The sequence below is a fragment of the Sinocyclocheilus anshuiensis genome, unplaced genomic scaffold (assembly GCF_001515605.1).
Source record: "Sinocyclocheilus anshuiensis isolate Anshui unplaced genomic scaffold, SAMN03320099.WGS_v1.1 scaffold1243, whole genome shotgun sequence".
Taxonomy (NCBI): Eukaryota; Metazoa; Chordata; class Actinopteri; order Cypriniformes; family Cyprinidae; genus Sinocyclocheilus; species Sinocyclocheilus anshuiensis.
This window is the reverse complement of record NW_015539901.1, coordinates 242906-265920: the sequence shown is the minus strand read 5'-3', so window position 1 is coordinate 265920 and position 23015 is coordinate 242906. Positions and strand designations below refer to the sequence as shown.

The window sequence follows — 23015 nt, the reverse complement described above, 5'->3', positions numbered from 1 at the left end:
GTCTATGTTTCTTGCATCTCACGACTATGTCGTGTATGAAATAATGTCTGTGGGCATGTGTGTAAAACAACAAACTGATATTTATATATAATCATTTGTAATTGCATATACATTGTTGTTATTAATTGTGGCTGGAACAATAATGTAGCTGTAAAAATAGTTTAAATAGCTAGAACTTTAAGCAGGCTGTGTGAATTTTACTGTGGACTGACTGTTTTGAAACTTATATAGTAGTTAAATAGCCCCTAGACCTCAGTAAACGTGAAAAAAAGCCAGGAAATTTCAGTTTTGACAATATGGGACCTTTAAAGGAACACACTCCAGACAGTTTCAAAGTTGTCCCTCGTCTGTGCTTCGATTAGTTTTCTCCTATTTTCCACACATGTTCCCGTCTTAAGCACTGCAGTCACGGATTTCGTCGCACACAGAGCCGTTCACGTTTGAACTCGCGTGACTTGCTGCATGCTCTCATTCACATCCTCCACATTCATAACCCAGCAACGTCGGGTTACTTATTACTGATATCAACCCAAATTGGGTCAAATCAAGCCAGCTTCCTAACCTAACAGCTTCGTATTTTATATGTCTAGGCTATAAAAAAGTACACAGTGTATGTTTTTGCTTAATCGCTTGCAAATATAAGATTGTTAGGTCATATACCCCGTAATATTAGAATAGGTACCCCTTAGTTTCAAAATACTTACAGTAGAAATCATTTGTAATTTTACAGATTATTACTCCTTTATTTCCCAAACTTCGCATATTGTTACCTTATACCTACACGGAGGTACTGAATAGGTACACTGTAATTACAAAAAAGTTACGCTGTAAATTCTGTTTACTTACGCAGTACATTGTGGGTTGTAATCTAAAGCATTACCTAAAATTCATACTGTAGTGTAAAAGTATATAGGACTGTAAAACAAATTTTTTTTTTTTTTCTTCGAGCTGTTTGAGTCACTTTATGTTTTTATCTTAACAGACTTACCCAAAACTGAACTGACTGTAGATCCAAAGAGTCCTGTATTCACTGGAGAGACAGTCAATCTGAAGTGTGTAATAAAGTCTGATCACAGTCACTGGTCATATTACTGGAGATATGAGTGGTATAAAGGCAACACATACAACAGTGTAATGTTACAGCCGTCTGAGCGTTACACTGTAAACAGTGACACTCTTACTATCAGAGGAGCTACTGAGTCTGATCAGAATCAGTACTGGTGTAGAGTATGGATAAATGGAAGACCATCATCCTCACAGGAGAGCAACCAAATGTATCTTGCTGTTAATGGTGAGTAAATAAAATAAACACTTACATTTACATTTAGGGATGTAACTGCCATTAATAAGAAAAGAAGATGCTCAAATCTGCGTGTGTGACGCACGAGAGAAAGTGTGGTCTGTTCTAGCGCGTCACACACGTGTTCAGTGATGCTCACGTTTGTAACGAACACTCATTCATCACTCATCATCCTTTACTTTTATCTGCCGTCTGAGACTAAGTTGTTATAATATATGGGATGTCTCGATTCGGATTTGACTGACAGACTGGCATTCTGACACCGCGAGCTTCATGATTTCTAACCTTATCGTCACTTTATGTTGCAATTACTCTGCTTATTATACATATAAAATACAAGTTTATATCAAGTAGTACCATATTCATAATTGTGACCACAACGTCTGTTTACAATGTCTACCATTGTAACATGTTTACAGTAGTCTACTTCATACAATGTCTGTATACAGTAGGGTGATATCAGGCAAATTGGGCCATCAGGTAAAATGGGCCATTTGAAGTTTGAGTGTCTTATCTCTTTAAAAGTTAACAGTCAATGACTACAAAGAATGTCAAACTGTTGCCATAACAGTACATTTAGCAAATGATTTTATTGGTCTGAGGTTGCTAAGGGGGGAGGGGCAATGCCTCATTTTGAGACTGCCGCAAGATGGCCTGACATATCCAATCTTACTTCTCAATAATAAGGTTGATAAATCAATGAAAATCAAATGCACATTTAGAAATAGTGATTCGTAACCCATGTCTTGATGGCCTCTGTGAAATAAAATGCTGATTTTGCTAAATAATCCAGATTTATATATATATATATATATATGTGTGTCATTTCAGTTAAAATGGGCCATCTTCTGAGTTGAGTTTAAGCAGAAATTCTAGTGGTTCCTCTTAATACAAATTATTTATATTATTAATATATTGTATTAATGCATTTGTGACATAAATCTTTTTCACATTTTACCTTCTAAATGTGTTTGTGATGTGTGTTTATGTGTGCTCGACTATGTTTGTGTGTGCATGTTAGTGAGGCATGTGTATGTGTACACACAAACATAGTTGTGCACACATGGGCACACACTCACTGAAAAGAGAAAGGTGAAAGGGATATTTTGATATAGAAGATATAGGCATTCTGTTGTAAGATCAGTCACTTGATTTTATTACCAAAATGAGAAAGGCCCATGGGAAAAGAACCAAGCCACCTTCTTGCCTTCTCACGAGTCAGGAACACCTTGACTACATAAACACAAAGACAAAAAAGAAACCAAGAGGAAAAAAGGTAAGAAGAACCACAGAGAAGAGAAAGATCCCTGCAAAGTTTGCCATACCCTCTACGGTGACCCCAGTGACCCAAAGGCCACTGAGGACTGGGTGTGCTGTGAGCACTGTAGTGCCTGGTTTCATGAGCGCTGTGGTGAAGGGAATGTCATTTTTGATGACGATGGCTTTACCTGTCAAGACTGTTTTTGAAAAACCTTCAGATTGCACACACACACACACACACACACACTAGTTGTTCAGGTTATTGTTAAATTTTTCATGAAGTTTATGTTGTATTGATGAAATTGATTGAAAGGTTTGAGTGTCTTATCTCTTCTCTTTGAAATTCATTGCAGTCATTGGCTGTTAATTTTTAAACTGTTGCCATAACACTACTTGTTATTGTTACATGGTTTTTTTTTTATGAAATGTATGTTTTATTGATGGAATTGATTTAAATTGATGTTTTAATGTAATTCAAATTAATGTTCTAATGTAATTTAAATGCAGTGTTACACTGTTACTGAGGAACGAGGAGACGTAGAGATAATACAACAACGAGATACTTTAATGATCCAACAATTCCAGGGAACACAGGGCACGCAGGAGACACACATAGCATAAAATGACGATTAACACTGGACGCTAGACATGGGAACACACAGGGCTAAAGTACTCAACTAAACGAGGGGATGACGAGACACACCTGGACTCAATGAAACACAATAGGAACAGGAAGGAAACCAAATATGGGCACGTAACACACGAGGGAAATCTAGGTCATGGGGAGCAAAACACAACACAGACAGTCCATCTTCCTGACATATCGCCCCCCTCCCAGAAGGCGCATCCTCGCGCTGAAGAAACAACAGAAGGAGGGATGGGTGGGAGCTTGGGAGGAGGCTCAGTAGGAGGATGGACTCCCAGGAGGGGGCCGGCAGATAGAGTCCAGGGTGGATCAGACGGAGGGAGGAGCCAAGGAGGATGCAGGAGGAGCCAGGGTGGATCAGACGGAGAGAGGAGCCAGGGAGATGACAAGAGGGACTTGGAGCATGCGGCGCCAGGTGGGACCCAGGCCACAGCCATAATGGCGACTCACGGTGGAGTCGACGGAGGGAGGAGCCATAAAGGAGGAAGGGCTGACAACTCCAGGGGGCCGACCAACGGTGGCAGAGCAGGTGGCGGAGGAGCCCTAGTAAAACAATTCTGCAAAGAAGAGTGGGCCAAAATTCCTCCACAGCGATGTGAAAGACTCATTGCCAGTTATCGCAAACGCTTGATTGCAGTTGTTGCTGCAAAGTGTGGCACAACCAGTTATTCGATTTAGGGGGCAATTACTTTTTCACGTAGTGCCAGGCAGGTTTGAACAGCTTTTTTTCCCTTAATAAATGAAATCATTATTTCAAAACTACATTTTACATTTACTCGGGTTATCTTTGTGTAATATTGAAATTTGTTTGATGATCTGAATCATTCAAGTGTGACAAATATGCAAAAATAAAAAAAAACAGGAAGGTGGCAAAAACTTTTTTACACCACTGCACATGCATGCATGCATGCATGCGTAAATAAATAAATAAAACAAACAAATTAATAAATTAATAAATAAGTAAATAAATAAAAGGTGGCATTATGATATTGTCACGTATGCCTACGAAGAGGAGCGAGGAACACGGAGACGAGAGATAATCACAGTCAACAGTCTTTAATAATCCACAGATGCAGGGAAACACAGGGCAGGCTGGAGACACATGTAGCACATAGAGACGTTAGACACCGGACCAGGAAACATGGGGCAGACAACTCTTTAAGTACTGAACTAAACAAGGTAATTAACGAGACACACCAGAAATCACTGAGACAATGAAACATAGGAGAAACTTGGTCACAGGGAGCACATGGGGAGAAAAACAAACACAAAACAGGTACATATTCCTGACATATCGCACCCCTCCCGGAAGGCGCGTCCTTGCGCTGTAGAAACAACAGAGGGAGGGACGGGTGGGACCTTGGGAGGAGGCTCGGGAGGAGGACGGACACCCGGGAGGGATGAAGGAGGGAGGAGCCAGGGAGGAGAGAGGAGGGACTTGGAGCATGCGGCGCCAGGTGGGACCCAGGCCACAGCCATAATGGCGACTCACGGTGGAGCCGACGGAGGGAGGAGCCATAAAGGAGGAAGGGCTGACAACTCCAGGGGGCCGACCAACGGTGGCAGAGCAGGTGGCGGAGGAGCCCTAGGCGGAGACGGAGAGCCGATGAGCCAGGGCGATGGGGAGGATCCGGAGGGCCAAGGCGGAGCAGATGCCTCTGGCGACCGAGGCGGAGGCGTGGATCCGGAAGGCCGCGGTGGAGTCAGAGTGCCAGATGACTGAGGGAAGGAGGAGCCTGACAGAGCCGGAGGGACGAGGCGCAGCCAGAGGAGTGGAGTCCCGAGGCGATGGATGATCGACGGCAGACCAAGGCAGAGCCGGATGGACGAGGGAGCCCGGCGGAGCCAGTGGACTGCTGGGCCACAGCGGAGAGGAGGGAGCTAGGAGCCATGGTGGAGCCTTCGGGCGGGCATTTGTGAGCCTCCGGGCATTCAGGGCTTAACTCAGGAAAGGGAGCCCTCTCTTTCGGAGTTACACAGTCCCAGATCCATAATTAGCTCACCCTCAGCCACGGTGCACACTGTAAAAAATAAGTGTAATTTGAACTGTAACATTTTGTAAAAACGCTACGGAAAAAAACTGTTAATAGGTTAACAGTAAGTTCCCGTACTATATACAGGGAAAAACTGTTTTTTAAGTTTTTGTTATTAGTTATGCATATTTGGGCTTTATGTTACATCTTCTGTTGTTTAATGAAAGTTTAATGCATTATTTAAGTATCATGTGTGTAACCACAGCTGCCAAAATTATTTTGTAAAAACTACAGAATTTTTTTTACAGTGCATTGGGTGAAGCTCCTCTCTGCGCTTTCACTGTCCACGGCTTTCTCCCTCGTGGCGGGCGTTGTAGCCGGCTCTCGCACCTGGTCTGATGATCTGTGAGGCTCTGGCTCCATACCGATCCTCAGCTTTGTCGCACTCCTAGGTGTAAGAACCCACCCGCCAGCCCATTTTATGTGAGCATAGCAACTTGAGTTCTTGGCATTTCTCTGTCAACTTTTAGTGACCTGGACCATGTGCCCAGGGGGGAAGGATGGGTGAAGGGACTGAAGAGCAGATGGTCTTTCTTCCAGATCTTCCTATCTTGATCAAAGCCCATTGTTTCTGAGTGTTTGGCTTTACGAGGAGATCAAAGCCCAGTGTTTTGTGGCATGGCATTTGCATTGCGAGAGTGTTTGGCTTCACAAAGAATTTATTTTATAAGGAAATAATTTCACTCCTTTCATAGGCGATGGCTCGTCGGTCGCAATGGGCTCGGGCTCTCCATCAACAGTGGGTTCAGGCTTGCGCTCCGCGCAGTGGGGAGATGATGGTCTGGGCACTGTGTTTTGAATCGGAGGTAGACTCTCTCCAGACACCGGATGATAGCCTCCCTCCAGCACAGTCCAGTGGTGTCTGGGAGATGGGGGGGGCTGTTTGCGTGCAAACAGTTTAACACGCAGGTAAACTGTTTGCCGGTCCACTGTTCTGTCACACTGCTACTGTGAGGAGCGAGGAGACGTAGAGTTAATACAACAACGAGAGACTTTAATGATCCAAAATTCCAAGGAACACAGGGCACGGAGGAGACACATAGCATAAAATGATGATTAACATTGGACGCTAGACATGGGACCACACAGGGCTAAAGTAGTCAACTAAATGAGGGGATGACGAGACACACCTGGACTCAATGAAACACAATAGGAACAGGAAGGAAACCAAATATGGGCACGTAACACACGAGTGAAAACTAGGTCATGGGGAGCAAAACACAATACAGACAGTCCATCTTCCTGACAGTTACATTATAAAATTAAACATAATTAAATGTGTTTTATCAGAAATGTCTCTATTTCACTTTGCAGATTGACTGGCCCATTTTTTTGCTGATCAGCCAGCCAATTTTACCTGAACACTGCTTTCTCAAAAAATGTGGGGCAGATAATGTTTCAAAACATTAGTAGGGCCTGAACAATTATATTTTATTACATCAATTCAACACAAACATATTCAAAACAGTCCTTATTAATCATACGAACACAGTTAAATGTCATACATGGGTTTTTTGTTAGTGCCCCAAGCGATTTACCAAAAAGTGTGATTTACCAATTTGCCTGATATCACCCTATGTGCAAATACATAGAGAGAGAGTGTATCTTGTAATATATATATATATATATATATATACATCATATATTACTTTTGCTATTTTTATATTACTTTTGCTCTCTGCACAGCTCTGTATACATTCGATTGGTTTTAATAACTTTAGTGTACTTGAAGTTTGCACAAAACATATATTCAAGTATCGGACTGGGACTCGGTATCGGCAGATACTCAATTGTCACACCCCTTTGGATGTTTTCTTGTGTTTTCATCCCTCATGTGTTCATTGACCCTGTTTCTGTCTCTCTTTCATTAGTTAGTTCCTTGTGCCCATATTTGGTTGTTCCTGTTCTCGTTATGTCTTTATTAGTTCATCTGCCTCACCTGCCTGTGCCTCATCAAGCTCCCCTTTATTAAGTGAAGTCTGTGCATTCTGTGTTTGTCCAGTGTTAAAGTTGAGTTGTACGTGTGTGTGTGTGTGTTACCTGCCTATACCGTCTGTGGATTCCTACTGTGTGGATTATATTAAAGATTATTTGCATTCATCTTTGTCATACGTTTATCAGGCCATATTGTGACATCAAAATTCAATGATTCGGATCAAATCAATCAGGGACACAAAAACAACCTGATTGGGACATCTACATTACATTTACATTTAATCTTTTAGCAGATTTTTTTATAAGCAACTTACAAATGAAGACAATAGCAATCAAAACAAAACAAAAAATAGCAAAAATATGGAAGTGCTGAGACAAGTTGCATAGTCTAACTCAGCACATGACAAGGTTTTTTTTTTTTTTAATAAAAAGAAAAAAAAGTAGATAAAATACAATAGAGAGAGCTAGTTTTAGAGGGTCAAGTTCTTATTATTTTTTTTTATAATGAATAAAAAGAAAACAAGTATATAGAATAGAAACATGCATAAACGTCAATGCTACTTTTCTAACACCTCTCTTCAGGATCTGAATCTGTTCTTGCTCTCCTGCAGATCTGAAGCCAAAGCCTGAACTCACATCAGATGCTGCAGGAGCTGCACTGACAGAAAACACAGTGACTTTGACCTGTCGCGTGAATCTGTCCCCTGGATGGGACTTTTACTGGTACACACACACACTGAACTCTGAGACAAAGAAGAGAGTAATAAACTTCTACAGAGTGAAGATTGATTCAGTGTCTGATGGAGGCCAGTACTGGTGTAGAGCTGGAAGAGGGGAACCAGTCTACTACACACAATACAGTGATGCACTGTGGGTGAATGTTACAGGTGAGAGAAAACATAGTATCTGACACAACATACAGATCAGAGACAATATCTACAGAACATCTAAAACTTTGAATCTAAAATGAATGCAATAATCTGTGTTTGTACAGTGAGTCCTAAAGCTGTGGTGACGGTACGGCCTGATGAACGAGTGTTCAGAGGAGAAACAGTCACTCTCAGATGTGATATAAAGTGGGGAGGAGACACTGAGTGGACGTACAGATGGGAAACAGAGGGAACAAACTACCAATATACAAACTCTGTCAGCCGAATCTCAACACAAGAGTTGAACATCAGGAGTGTTGATCACTTTCACAGCGGTAAATACACCTGTACAGGACAGATGGGAACACAAAGCTCTCAGCGCAGTGATGCTGTTACACTGACTGTATCAGGTGAGTTTGTGTGTTTGTTCATTATTATCAGTGTGAACAGCTTCTCTCTCAGTCTCTCTGTGGCTCTATAACTCCTCATGTTTTGTTCAGCTGAAGCTCAGGCAGCAGTGCGAGTGTCTCCACAGCCGTGGCTGACTGAAGGAGACTCAGTGACTCTGATCTGTGAGGTTACAGGCTCCTCTACAGGCTGGACGTTCAGCTGGTTCAGAGATGATGATCATCTGTCCGACAGCAGCAGAGGAGCTGGAGGCTCTTACACTCTCAGTCCTGCTGCTCTACAGCACACAGGAGTTTATACGTGCAGAGCAGAGAGAGGACGAGCAGCCTATTACACAAAGTACAGTAACACACAGCCACTGTGGATCACTGGTGAGTCTGTGTGACATTACTTATGCTTGTGCTCATCCGTATTTGTGTTTTATTACAGTCTCTGGCACAAGGGGACAAAACCATGTGAAACCAATTTAAACCACAAAAATCTGCTCTGACTTCCCTCCAATTCTCAGTTTAAACCAGATCAGAATCACTATCAAATACAAACTCATAATATATAATATATAAATAGAGCATTGCGTTAGCAGCTCAAAAGGTTGTGGGTTCGATTCCCAGGGAACACACATACTGGTAAAAAATGTATAGCCTGAATGCACTGTAAGCCGCTTTGGATAAAAGCGTCTGCTAAATGCATAAATTAAAATTATTAATTATAAATTATATGCATAAGACCCTTCTTATTTTAAACTTTAGTGCTAAATTTCATCTTAATTTTATTTAATTACAGATATTATTATACAAACACGTATGCTGTCGATTTTGAGTGTGAGTTTCCTCTTTTCAGGTGTCTCTGCTTCAGTGTCTCTGGTGGTCAGTCCCAGCAGAAGTCAACACTTCTCATCTGACTCTCTCTCTCTGAGCTGTGAGGATCAGAGTAACTCTGCTGGATGGACAGTGAGAAGATACACAGACAGAAACACAGAAGATTGTTCAAAACTAACAGGATCTACATGTCGGATCGTCTCTCTCAACACATCTGACGCTGGAGTTTACTGGTGTCAGTCTGAATCTGGAGAGAAACATCATCCTCTCAACATCACTGTTCATGGTGAGTCCTGTTTCTAATCACATCTACACACTTTTTAATATGTTATTTCTGTTATAGTTATGTTAAACCTGTCCACATTCATCAGACAGTCTCTTCCCATTTAAATGGACAGTTTTTGTTCAGATTAATCAGCAAATTGGACTCAGTTTCATGCCAGCTGTTAAAAGTCTGACTACAAAACATACTCCCATGGCAATTCATAACTATTTTACAATGTGGCGAAATTATGGCTAATTTCTGTAAAATCTTCTCATGGCCAACTGATGGTTAGGTTTAGGGATGGACCATTCACATACAAATTCATACGATTTTGGCACCTAATGAAATGACTGCATAATGCTAAAAATCACATTGGAAGCATAAAGTACAATTCAGTTCATAAGATAGCAAAATTTTTGCCCCTGAGTAGTTTTGATGTGCTCTTACTATTTGCAGTAAGCACACGTTTCTTGTGTTGTGTAGATGGTGATGTGATTCTGCTGAGTTCTGTTGATCCTGTGATTGAGGGAGATACTCTGACTCTACACTGTTTACATCGATCTACAAACTCCTCGATCCTCAGAGCTGATTTCTATAAAGACGGATCACTTGTCCAGAATCAGACAACAGGAGAGATGAGTATCACGACTGTCTCAAAGTCACATGAGGGTCTGTACTACTGTAAAACAGAGAGAGGACAGTCACTGCACAGCTGGATCTCAGTCAGAGGTCTGGAAATATTGAGTGATTTTATGTATGTTTGTAATTGTATCATACATTGTCACTAATGAACAGATCTTATCATGTTCTCTGGTCTCAGCAGCTTCATCTTCTCTTCTGGTCGCTGGTGTGGTTGTGGGATTGAGTGTTTGCCTGTTGTTCTTCCTCTCACTGCTGCTGATGTGGAGATACAAGAAGAACAAAGGTGTGGAGCAGTTCATAACATGATTAATACAACTGAACAGCAACAATAACGTTTCTGAGTAAAGGCTCATGAGAAGATCTGAATATCAGACTAAAGAGACACTGCAGATACTCTTGAGTGATCATAATGCTCTTTGTTTCTGTTATAGATCAGCAGCGTAACATTAACCAGACATCAGTCCCAAATCAATCTGCACAATCTCAACTGGAAAACTATCCTCTACAGTCTGGTCAGCCTCAATAACTAATTATTAAAAGGAATAGTACACATACAAAAATGCTTTTTACCTTTTATCCTCAAATGCTTGTTTGCTGTCCAGCAGGTTATGATCACATTTATGACGACGTGACTGAAGTGAATAAGAGAGACAGAGGTTGAGTCTTAAACTTTATTTATACACATATAATTCAAAAATCAACAAATATCGTTCAGTCGTGTTGGCTTGAATTGTTTTAGATGATCCAGAGCCCTTGGTAGAGGTCACATATTCAGAGGTCACTGTTAAGAAAAAGATGGACAAAGGTTAAAAAAAAACACTCTTAACTTCACCTGTACAATATGATCAGTCTTTAACCACATTATTCCATTTCTAATTCAACAAATAAAAAATGCATATTTATTTCAAAATAATATCATTATTATTTTTCCAGGTAATACTAAGGCAGAGTCAAATAATGTGACATACTCAGAAGTCAGAACAAAAGGAAAGAAATGCAAAAATAAAGGTGAGTTCCTGTTTTTTCCTGAAGTACAATATTTCCAGAATGTTCTATATAATCTGATTGATCTTCTGTTTTGTAGATATTAATACTGCAGGAACCAGTGATTTGACTTACGCACAGATCAATATACAAGACAAAAAGAACACCAAAGGCAAAGGTAAACACACAACAAACTGCATCTAAACACAACTGTCTGAATGATTCGTCACATTTAGCTCAGATATAATGATTTTATAATATCAGGAAAATAAACCCTTTACAATCATAAACAGTACTAATAGAGCCAATTCATGCAACTTCATTTTCCAAATGTATTACATCAACCATGTCTGTATGTTGTTTACTGATTCTGCACTCTTGAATTTCGATGATAAAAACAGGCCTAGACTAGAGTCAGATAGCATCCTGTTGTTTTTCATGATAGGTGCTGGACTTTTTGATATTCTGATTGAAATGAAATCTAAGGACAAACACAGAAGTACATAAAGAGATGCTCTGAAATGCCAACAGCAGGTTACAGATCATGTGAAAAAGTGTGAAATAAATCATTTTAACAGAACCTGGTTAAAAATAAATAAATAAACGTTTCTTAATCATACTTCTTTTAGCTGGACATTATATTAACATTTTTAATCAAAATACATGTTTTAATCAATATACACTTCTGTTTCTTTGTGCTTTGAGAGCCTCCACTCCTTCTTATGATCATGGATTATCATTTATCAGTGTTGCAGATGCTAGCATTATGTTCATTCGTTGCCTCTCTGTTGTTCTCTATCAGGAAAGAGCAGTGAGTCTGGAGACACTTTGTACTCTGAACTGAACCACAACAGAGATAGAGGTGAGAGAAACACAAAGTCAGGCTTCATCACTATTACAGTCAAACCACTAAGCTTACAAAATAACCATCATGCACCGTTTCTGCTACAGATCAGAATGATTCCTAAAGTCACGTGGCTTGTTGAAGAAATGTATAAATCTTATATTGTATCATTATTTTATCGTTATTGATTATTTGTGTTCTTCAGATGCTGATGCTGGAGTTGGTGATGCAACTTATGCTCTAGCTTTTTGGAAGAAGAATAAAACACGTAAGAATTCTGTTACAATAACTGACAACAAGCTCATAATTTGTGCTCGTCCCTGCGGATTGTGGCATATATTGGTTCCTTTCCATTTGAAACCTGCTTTAAGTGATTTGGTTCAAGTTATTTGTGATGATCAGTTTCATCATGATCTTAGAACTATAAAATGTCAAATGAATGAGCTCATTATTCATATCTCCTGCATAATGCATCATCTTTTATCTGCATGATCTGTTTAAAGGTCCCTGAGTGCAGAGAAGACAACAGACGGCTAAAAGAGATTCACACCAGCAGACACAGTAACGCTTGCATTGCTTAAGAAATGTGAACTGCTTATGCACATGCTTGATTGAAAGACTTTAGAGATAGGCACTGTATTAGCTGTACACATTATGTAGGCAAACAAATCTATCTGTAATATATATTAAATAATTTTCCATTTGAGAACTTTTGTTTAACAGCTTTACGTGAAACTGCTCTTCAAGTTATTACATTATTACATGATTCGACTGGTCCTGTACAGCAATTAAACAGTAATTGGGCACTTGTTTGATAGTTAAATATAATACGTTCTTGGTCTTATAAAATAATGCCTATGTTTTTGCCAAGACGGTGAGACTAAGATGATTTTCTTGCATATATTCATAAATACTGCTTTTTACATTAATATATTTTCCTCTATTTCATATATGCTGTTTTGTGCTACATTAATGAAGTCAGAGATTTACATTTGCTAAATAAACACAAAAGAACAAACATTTGTATGTTTCCTTTGCATGATTTTTTCACAGTTAGGGTCATTTAACCATAGGTAAAAGTAATTCCAGGTTAGTAGCACTAAACAAATCAGCATTTTGCTTTGAATGTTGAAAAATTTGGATGAAGATACTACCTGACACTCGTGAAGGTCTGTTCACATGTGTGAGATTGATTACCTCCTGCTGTCAGTCTTAGTCCAGCAGCCTCTGGAGGGAATCCTGCAGTGGATTCCTGAAGTGGCATCAGTGGCTGACAGTATATCTTGATGGCATTGCTGACAGGCAGATGATCAGCGTCATCTAGTTCCTATAAAAAGTGGAATAGAAGTTAGAGGTAAGGAGAGGTTGTTTCTTTTAAGAAGACTTTAAAACTGAATTTCTTAAAATGAGATGCATGATTAACAAACTAAACCAGAAGAATATCATCAGCGGTGATGAGTCATAAAGTGACATAATGGGACACATAATGGGAAATATGTATAATGCTGAGAATGATCTTGATTATTCATTTAAAACAGCTGTTGATATTTTTTATTTCCCCGTTTGTTTTGTTGCCCCGTGGGGTGTTTGTGTTCCCTTTTTCTCTCACAAGATTTCTGTCACAATGCTCCAGTGAATCCTCTCGATGTCACCTGGATCAGCTTATTGATTGTTGTATGAATGTTTTATTCATAAATAAATGAATAATTTAAATTTAAATATAATTGATTAAAAATGTATACATGTAATAATGTTTATTACTTTTGTATTTATTACTTATTTTATGACTTATCTTTTATGTATTATTATTTTTATTTATTACTCGTTTTTATTTGTTACTTATATTTTATTTATTTATTTATTATAAAGCATAAAGGAATAAAGTGAAGAAAATGCTAGGTCTAACTCTAGCATTGAAATAATCATTTTGGACTATTTGCAAATAATATCTCAAAATCTGCATGTTCACTCCTGGATCGGACAATACAAACACACTCACGTACCGTTTTTGTACATATTGTATATATTGCTTTTTTCTTGTGTTACTTGTATAATGCACTTTGGGTTGGCGTTTATTCTTGGATTCTGTGTTGTTTATTTTGTGTGTATTCAATCAAAAACTATTTTAGGAGGGAAAGAAAATTAACTTTATTGGTGTAGCCTCTCCTACTTAGGTTGGTTCTTACAACTGATTCACACAAGTGGCATTTTAATGTGCGACCAGGTAATCGTGTTGCAGGAGTCATCAGTGTCTCAATCTTTAGTGGAGACAAACCACCACATACTGTGCCCTGACAATTAGGAAAACTATAGAAATTATGTTAATTATTTATATTATTAAAATATATAAACATAAAGTTCAGAAAGCTGAACAGAAGAGTAAAAGCAAAGCAGAAACAGAATAAAAACAAGTAGTTTTTAAGTTTGTTGTTTATAGGCCTACTGAGAGAGATTAAAAGGACAGAAGAGAAAAGAGATTTATTTTGCTTTCTTCTTAGTCTGAAGAACATTTTAATAGCCTAAAGAACCTTTTTTGTTTTTTTTTGCAAATAAGATTCAGTGGATGTTAAAGAAGTAGTTCACTTCCAGAATAAAGGTTTCCTGATCATTTACTCATGTTGTTCAAGATGTTCATGTGTTTCTTTCTTCAGTCGCAAAGAAATTAAGGTTTTTGAGGAAAACATTCCAGGTAGCGCTCTGCATTTCAGCTCGAGCCCGATGGGGCCCGATTTATTTACGCCCCTATAGGGCCAGGCTTCGGGCCCATTTTCACGTCATAGCTCAGATGCGGTCTGGGCATCGGGCCTGTTTTAGGCTTCTCCTTGTGTAAAAAAAATATATAATTAACCGGGTTATTTCTCGTGGCCACTAAAGTATTCTCTGTTCCCACCACTCATGAATGCATGGGCCCGTGGGAAGAGTCATGAGCATGGAGTCTCTGTCCACAAACTTCTTCAAAGTTTATTATTACATCAGTAGAATATATAGATGCAGACCAAACTCAATGAACCCCCTTTCCAGTACCTCAACTCCATGCTTATCTTGAACGCCACAAAGACCCATAAACATCTGCGCATGCTCTAAGAGCCGATTCTTTGTAGCGAACGAGAAGAGCCGACTCCCGTCGGGGAGAGCTGAATCTTCAGGCGGAGCCTTCTATTTTAGCCAAATTTAGCAATTGTGAATGGTTCAGTGTTTTCATAAAAGCCTTATTTTTATGCATTTATGCAACAACAACAAAAATACACATGCGGGCTAATCACATGGGAGGATAGACTAGGATCATACCATTATGTAAAAGAAGGAAGGGGGACACACGCTCCGAAGATAGCAACCCTGCGTTCCATTCGGAAGGGCTCATCCCTATGCCCTAATCCCTTCAAAGGGTTTACCCTCGGGAGTGAGAGCTTCGAAGGGATGAAGGGTGTAGGGGACCAAACAACTGTTTCTTGAAGTGCCCTTCTGCGTCATCATCACATGCCCACACGGAGGCGCAGTCATCATGCAAAGAATCTGCGCAAAGAATCATGGGAGCCCGAAGTGTCCATCAGTTGTACCCTTCGAAATCCTTCATTCCGAAGGGCCCTTTGAAGTGGCCAGTTTTGAGCACTTCGGTTTGGAACGACCCTTCAATGTGGCAGCCATGATTGTTTTCACTCCGAAGTGCCTTTCGGAGGGCGGTAGGCTATATCCCGTTTGGAATGCACCGCAAGTGTAGTGGTAAAGGCCAGGTACACAGAGCGACAGAGAGAGGCGAGGGATACAGATTTAAACGGAAGCGCGTTGGTTAAGGTATGAAGACACTGCATTGTTGCAGCATCGGTCCCCTCAGAGAGAGTCTTCTCAAAAACAGGACAAATGATCACAGAGAGGAGAAATCGCATCAGCACACCCAAGCTGAGGCATCTGATATTTCTGAATGCCAGCCTGCACTACAGACATGTTAAGAATTTTGCTTTTATTTATTTGATTTGTTTCCTGTGGTTCTGTGTTCAATTGTTCAATTAAAGTTTTATTAAAATGTTAAATAATAGTAACTATTTTTGTAACGAAAAAATGCATATAAATAAGGCTATTATAAAAACACTGAATACAAAATTGCTTACCAACACACAAACCATTCACAATTGCTAAATTGGGCTAAAATAGAAGGCTCCGAGTGATACTAAATAAAGAGCCATTTGGGAGCTGTAAGAGCCAAAAGAGCTGAATCTTTGAAAAGAGCCGGTGTCCTGACATTTTATCCTACCCGTCAGATTGTCCTACCAGGGTTTACTGTGCATGCGCACATCAATATTGCGTCCTTTATCTCATGCTGAACAACAATATTTAATGTATCTGCATTATTGTAAGGGTAGTTTTAGGGTTGGGGTAGGTGTAGACTTTAATAAAACACAATATAATAGGTAGAACATTTTTTATATAATAGGTAGAATAAATTGAAACATTTAATGTTGGTTTCCTGTAGCTGTATCCCTTCTAGCTACAACCGCGAATATCACACATAATTACTATATTGCATTACTGTAAAGGTAGGTTTAGGGTTGTGGTAGGTGTAGACGTTAATAAGTCATAATTTTACAGGTAGCATTTTTCGTTGTCGAGTTGTACTACCCACTGTTTTAATGGGAGTTAGCAAAATCTGACAGGGTAGCACAAATCGACAGAACACCGGACTTCCCATCACTACCATGTATGCGGTGCAGAAGCAGCACGGACTCATTTTGCTTTCACACAGAACACATTTGCAGTCCGCTCCTGGTCTGCGGCTGTTTACCACAAACACAACATTTATCCATTATTTTTATTTCAAATCCAACCGTCGTTACTTTGTTTTTCTACCTCCACACGTGCATCTATTATGTTACCTTGGTTATCTAAAGGTGCAATATTCCTTGTTTTAAAGTAAACCAAGCCAAAAAGCCACGTGTTGACTGTGAAACACAGAAGACTTTAATTATTGTGAAATTACTACATTTCCGTGTCAATCCATATTCATTATTACCGCGAACAATGCGCTGTCACTTTAATTCAGCACAGCAAAAATAGACTCAATGCGGGATCGCTGCACTGCTGCAGACACGCCGCTCCTGGAACTCACTGCCGGACCCAACCGCGTGCCGTGTGAATGCTCTGATCCGTTAACATGGGTGCAGAAAAAAATACACACCGCATACGCACTGCTGTCTGTTTTTGCTGTGCTGCATGCGCTGAATTAAAGTGGCAGTGCATTGTTTGCGCTAAAAATGAACATGGATTGACACGGAAATGTAGTTGTCAGACTCTGTTCCTGTCTTGTGTTGTGTTATCCTCCCCCACGTGCTCCATGACCCAGTTTTCCCTCATGTTTGATTATGTTTATTGATTTCAGGTGTTCCTCATTGTGTCCCTCTTCTAGTTTGGTGTGTTTAAAGTGTTTCCTGTTTTGAGTTCTCTGTGCTGTCTTGAATGTCGATCCCGTGTCCTACGTGTGATTCCCTCGATGTCAATAAAGACTGATGATTATGATTCTCCTGCGTTCTCCTCGTTCCTCGCTCCTTGTTCCTCGCTCCTCACAGTAGGCACACCGTGACAGTAGTAATTTCACAATAAATTGATATAATTAAAGTCTACTGTGTTTCACAGTCAACACGTGGCTTTTTGGCTAGGTTTAAAACAAGGAAAAGTGCACTTTTTGATCAACAAGGCAACATAATAGATGCACTTGTGGAGGTAGAAAAACAGTTCTTTAAGACCTGTGGGATTGCTTGTAATAAAGATTTAAATGCAAAAGAAAAAGCACAAGAGCCTACTGTTTCGAGCTAATTCGACCTAGCCTACTACTAAGCCCAAACCTAATCATACCCCTAACCTCATTCCTCGGATCACATAAGTTGGTGGGTCACAGAACTCATCACTACAACAGAATGAATCAGCATTGAATGAATGGATTACTAGCTCAGTGGTTCCCAACCCTGGTCCTGGAGGCACCCCAACACTGCACATTTTGCATGTCTCCTTAATCAAACACACCTGACTCAGGTCATCAGCTCATTAGTAGAGACTCCAAGACCTGAAATTGGTGTGTCAGAGAAAGGAGACATGCAAAATGTGCAGTGTTGGGGTGCATCCAGGACCAGGGTTGGGAACCACTGTACGAGCTAACTAATTAAGACAGTCCCTTGCTGCCACCTACTGGCATAACAATGCAACCTGCAAATAAAGCACTGAAAAACCACAGTTTCTCAAATCAATTTAAAAATTCTTAAATAAAAAAAAAAATCTAAATTGTATTTTGGATGCTTTATATCTGTATTTTGTGTTGGAGATAAAATCCTTAAAATAAAAGCATCAGTTTTAGTGCAAACAAGTAATTACATTGCAATATAATTATTATAAAATAATAATTGCAGTTTGGTCTAGTTTTGTTTTCATAGTAGACAAACGTGACATTTACTTGATTATTATTGTTTATTTATGTATTTATTGACTACTTAAAACATACCAAGTTTTTCACAACGTTTCTAAAACATTTTAATTTGGTTACATTATTTTTTTTTTATAAAAAAAAAATAGTTTTTAAAACATTGTAGCCTACAGCAACTTTATGGGAGAGTTAATGTTTCGGGGAAGACTGTCCTTTCATCTCCTCTGTGTTTTTCTCATCACACATGTGTATGCAATCTGCAAATGTTTCTTCTCCGCTCTACATTAGGAGTCACCTCATGTATTCACTGATCTGTCTGTTATGTGTGAGGCTTTGGCAGCGTGAACGAACAAAACAAAGCGGTGTGAGAACAATTACCGGAAGACATTCTCTGTGAAACAGTCTTTTAAGTAGAAAAACAGCTTTAACAACTTGCATGCACTAAAATAGTAAATAAAAAGAGTAAATATCTTAGTATAGATCTCATTTTTTTATTTTTATTTTTTTATTAATGTATTTCTGTGTAGAGTTCTGTCTCCTCCCTCATCTCTTCTTGCATTGCGAAACACAGGAAGTGTCTGATTTAGCACACACAGCAGTGTTAAATCAGTCTGTTAATGTGTCAGCAGCAAAGTGCAAAAGGGAGGGATTTTTTTCTTTCTTTTTTCTTTTTTTCTTTTTCTCACGTCACATGTAAACACGTCGATCGGATTGAATTGGCCAGATCCGACTAAAATTTCGATCGGATTGTAAGGTTGAAAACCGAAACTGGAAAGTATGCATTATGCGTAGAAATATATAGCATAATGACATATGACACGTGGAACGAGCTGTTCTTCCTGGCATAGGCGGAGTTTAGGGGGGGCTGGCGACGAGAGCCAATAATGATTTTGTCTGAGCTATGAATAAAATATTAAAATTAAAGAATTCTAATTTTCTCATTTTATTTGTATTATCTTATTATTTTAGTAGATAGAATAAGAACGTTTTGGGCTTAATTAATTATTTAAGCCCTATATCCTCGCGAGTCCCGACTCGTGATTCTCAACTTGAGAAGACTCTCTTTTCGTTATTTTCCCGCTTTAGCAATTTAATAAATATTCGTTGTTGTTGTTGTTTTTTTTTATAAACCCGATAATAAAAATGTTGTGGACTGAGTCATTTCTGGCTGAACTGGACAGGCGATTTGAAGCGAGGGCCTTGAGTGTGGCGTGTGATGTATACGCAAGCCTAAAATTCACCCTCGGCTTGTGACAACTGAAATGGATCTTGTGAAATGTGCGATCACATCGTCGATTACTCTGTCTTTAGAAACTTAATAGGCTACGGAAGGACAAATATGCAAACTTTTTCAGACTACTACAGTTTGCACTCACGCTGCCCATTGGTTCGGCTACTCTACATCAGAAATAAGTTTCTCAGTTATGAGGATAATCTGGCTCCAATCTTCAGTGGCACAGGACAAATTCTAAAATCTTTCTTTACCGCACATAGAGAACGATTTGACTGAAAACTCTACAGTGAATAAAGTGTCATAAATGAGTGTCCAGTCATTATAAAACTCCCCTTTCACTCAGCGTCTGTGAAGTGGAGCAGCACGACGTCCCACCAGTTCTTGTTTAAGACTCTCATCAACAGACGATTGGTTTTGGGTGCGAGAAGGGGCACTTTTACTGCTTTCTAAAGGTAAGCAGCACTGCACAACAGTTCATGTGCTGGTCGTCGCCTAATTAGGATCCGAAGTAGATAAATATCACGTGTGCTTTTTAAAACAGTGTGCGACAACAGTGGGAAACTCTGTATATGCATGCAGTGTGCGCATGTCAAAAGATTAAATCTGATCAGAAGCTTGTGACATATAAACGCGCATATCAACCCGATCATTTTATTTAGCATTCATGTAAACATTACGTTCTGATTCGTCAATCAGAATGAATAAATTCCGATGGAAGCAAAACGTGTCCATGTAAACCAGGGGTGTCAAACTCAGTTCCTGGAGGGCCGCAGCCCTACAGAGTTTAGTTCCAACCCTGCTCCAACACACATACCATGTAGTTTTCAAATAAGCCTAAATGATTAGATTAGCTGGATCAGATGTGTTTAATTCGGGTTATATCTAAACTGTGCAGGGCTGTGGCCCTCCAGGAACTGAGTTTGACACCCTTGATGTTAAAGTGCCTACTGTTCTAGACTGTTTGTTCTGCCTCTGGATATATAGTCCAATCAGCGTCAAGTCACGTTCTGTGGAGTGCCGCTCCTTTTTGGCCGATTTCACTCTGGCCGAGAATCGCCCAGACTGTTCTCATAGATGTCCATACAATTTTTTTTTCGTCAAACTGCAGGCACTGCATTGCAATCTCTATGAGTTCCGGGAGGGCGAGCACTAACGTGCTTTCGTCATCATATGTATCCTTAACTTGTGCAGCGATTGGTGGGAACAAACTCTATAAATAAGAAAGATGAAGTCAGGACTAGTCTGTATAGGCTGAATAAAGCAAACCAGTGAAGTTTAGATGGATGATGATTGTAATGGAGGTAAAGATGATTACAGTGACATACAGGAGTTGTACATTTTTAGACACGGGCATTATTATTAATGTGCAAATATACAGACCGTATGTGCACTCTCTGATAGCTTTTTGCACAAGCACATTTCAGTATGGTCGCATGTCTGGCAAGTTATTATAGGAGTTTGCTATGGTCAGTGGTGTTTATATACATATGGGCGTGAACACACTCTGACAGAGGAACTGTTCGCTGTTGTGTCGAGCTGCCTACAGATCACCATATTCGACAAATTCAGAATGTTTTTATTTACTTTTTACATTTGTGTTTTGCTCTGTTTAATAATTCGGAATGGTTCGGTATATATTTACTGTATATACAGTCAGGATAAGGTGACTGGTATAATGGTCTGTTGAATTATGAAAATTAAAAAATATTTTAATTTATCTTGAAAAAAAGCTTGCAGAAAATATAGTTTTGTGGGAATCATTCTCAATCTTTACCTTGGTAAAACAATAATATTTATTTCAAATGTCTCAAGTCTTACTACTTCTCCTTTTGTTATAATGGGTTAAATCATACCGGGATTATTGCTAAAATTTTAGGATGTGGTGCCCTACCTAGAAAATTGTTCACCAGCTGCCACTGGGTCTCAATGTCATTTTTAGCAGATGTGTGAAGTCGGTTCTTCTTTCATTCTTTGCAGAAAAAAAAGTACAGCTGTAGTTAACCCTCTGGGGTCTGAGGGTGTTTTGGGGCCCTGGAGAAGTTTTGACATGCTGACATTTGTGGGTTTTTTTCAGTATCTTAAAAACATATTAATGGCTACAGTCTGATAACACTGTATTCAGCACAAACTGGGCTACAGTAATATGTGAGCAGCATGAAAGTACATGTTTGTGTTTTTGAGAAAACAATGTTTATGCGTGGTTTGTGAAAAACTTTTTATTTTTTTTATGTACGGTCTAACAGAGATGTCACAGCATCATATGACAGTCCATGGCCTTTGGGAAAGTTGTTCTTTCCGGTGTACACAGCAAAATCTACAGTATATCCATTTGATGAGTCCGCAAGAACAAACAACTTAAAGCCCCACGTGGTTGGCTTGACTTTCATGTACTGAGTCATTCCTGTGTTTGCTTTGCATGCCACCATTCTTTCATCCACTGCCAATTTTTTTCTTGGATGATAGAGGGCCTTACATGTGAGAACTGGATGTGGTAGACTAGAGTTTTTGCTACAAAATGAAGTGAAAATTATCCTGTTCACTCCTTCACAGAAAACAATATATTGATTAAAATTTTCTAAGACACTCTTTGTGTAGAAAGGTTCTATGCGAGAGGGCGTCAACTAGCATGCATAATGCTGTGATTCACACCTGAGAAGACAAAGGCCTGCATAATGAGCTGCATAATGAGCCTGAGTGTGACTGAGAGGGAAGAGTTACCAGAAAGAATGTGAGGACAAAATGTTTATATATTGTTTGTTTGTAGTTTGTTTAGAATATATAGTATTTAACTATCGCACAAAATAACTTGAGATACACTTGCAAGTGCAGTTAAACAGTTGATTAGGTTTATGTGGTCCCAAGAAAAGAGTCATTCCTGTGTGTGCTTTGCATGCCACCATTCTTTCATCCACTGCCAAATTTTTTCTTGGATGATAGATGGCCTTACATGCATGCCGGATAGTGTCCATGAGGGGTCTGACCCTGAAAAGACGGTCGTGTTCAGCTGTGCCCCTCTTTCTGTCATTGTCCTGGTCTGCATCTGGGTGACTCATGTGCAGATTCCATGAAATGGTGCGGTATCTGTCCCTTGACATGATTGTGGCAGGAAAATTAACAGAGAAAAGACTGTCCTACTGCCAGTAGTCTCTGATGGACCTCAACTTCAGCATGGCCATGTAGAAGAGTAGCCCAAAGTAGCAGTATAGCTCATTGATGCTGACGTCTGTCCATTTATATTTATGGCCCTTTGCATGTGCCCTAGCAGCCTGAGCATTGGTGTTTCGACACAGAGTTGTCAGTACACTGTGGTACATATAGTGGTACAGAAGACACATTCATAGCTATACTTTGTGCCACTCTAGGAAACAGTT

The 23015-nt window shown here is 39.6% G+C and overlaps 1 protein-coding gene across 1 annotated transcript in view; it reads left to right on the top strand.

The window, feature by feature from the left end:
• Window positions 1-12921, top strand: part of LOC107686103 (basement membrane-specific heparan sulfate proteoglycan core protein-like) — a gene marked incomplete at its 5' end in the record, with an annotated part of 21141 nt that extends 8220 nt beyond the window's left edge. Inside the window, 15 exons of the mRNA XM_016482946.1 lie at window positions 983-1291; window positions 7786-8061; window positions 8169-8453; window positions 8544-8822; window positions 9292-9555; window positions 10018-10263; window positions 10355-10459; window positions 10608-10688; window positions 10779-10832; window positions 10916-10981; window positions 11110-11184; window positions 11261-11338; window positions 11963-12022; window positions 12210-12272; window positions 12508-12921. Coding sequence (XP_016338432.1) covers window positions 983-1291; window positions 7786-8061; window positions 8169-8453; window positions 8544-8822; window positions 9292-9555; window positions 10018-10263; window positions 10355-10459; window positions 10608-10688; window positions 10779-10832; window positions 10916-10981; window positions 11110-11184; window positions 11261-11338; window positions 11963-12022; window positions 12210-12272; window positions 12508-12515 — 2249 coding nt within the window. The remainder of the gene's footprint in view (window positions 1-982; window positions 1292-7785; window positions 8062-8168; window positions 8454-8543; window positions 8823-9291; window positions 9556-10017; window positions 10264-10354; window positions 10460-10607; window positions 10689-10778; window positions 10833-10915; window positions 10982-11109; window positions 11185-11260; window positions 11339-11962; window positions 12023-12209; window positions 12273-12507) is intronic.
• Between the last annotated feature and the right edge of the window lie 10094 nt (window positions 12922-23015).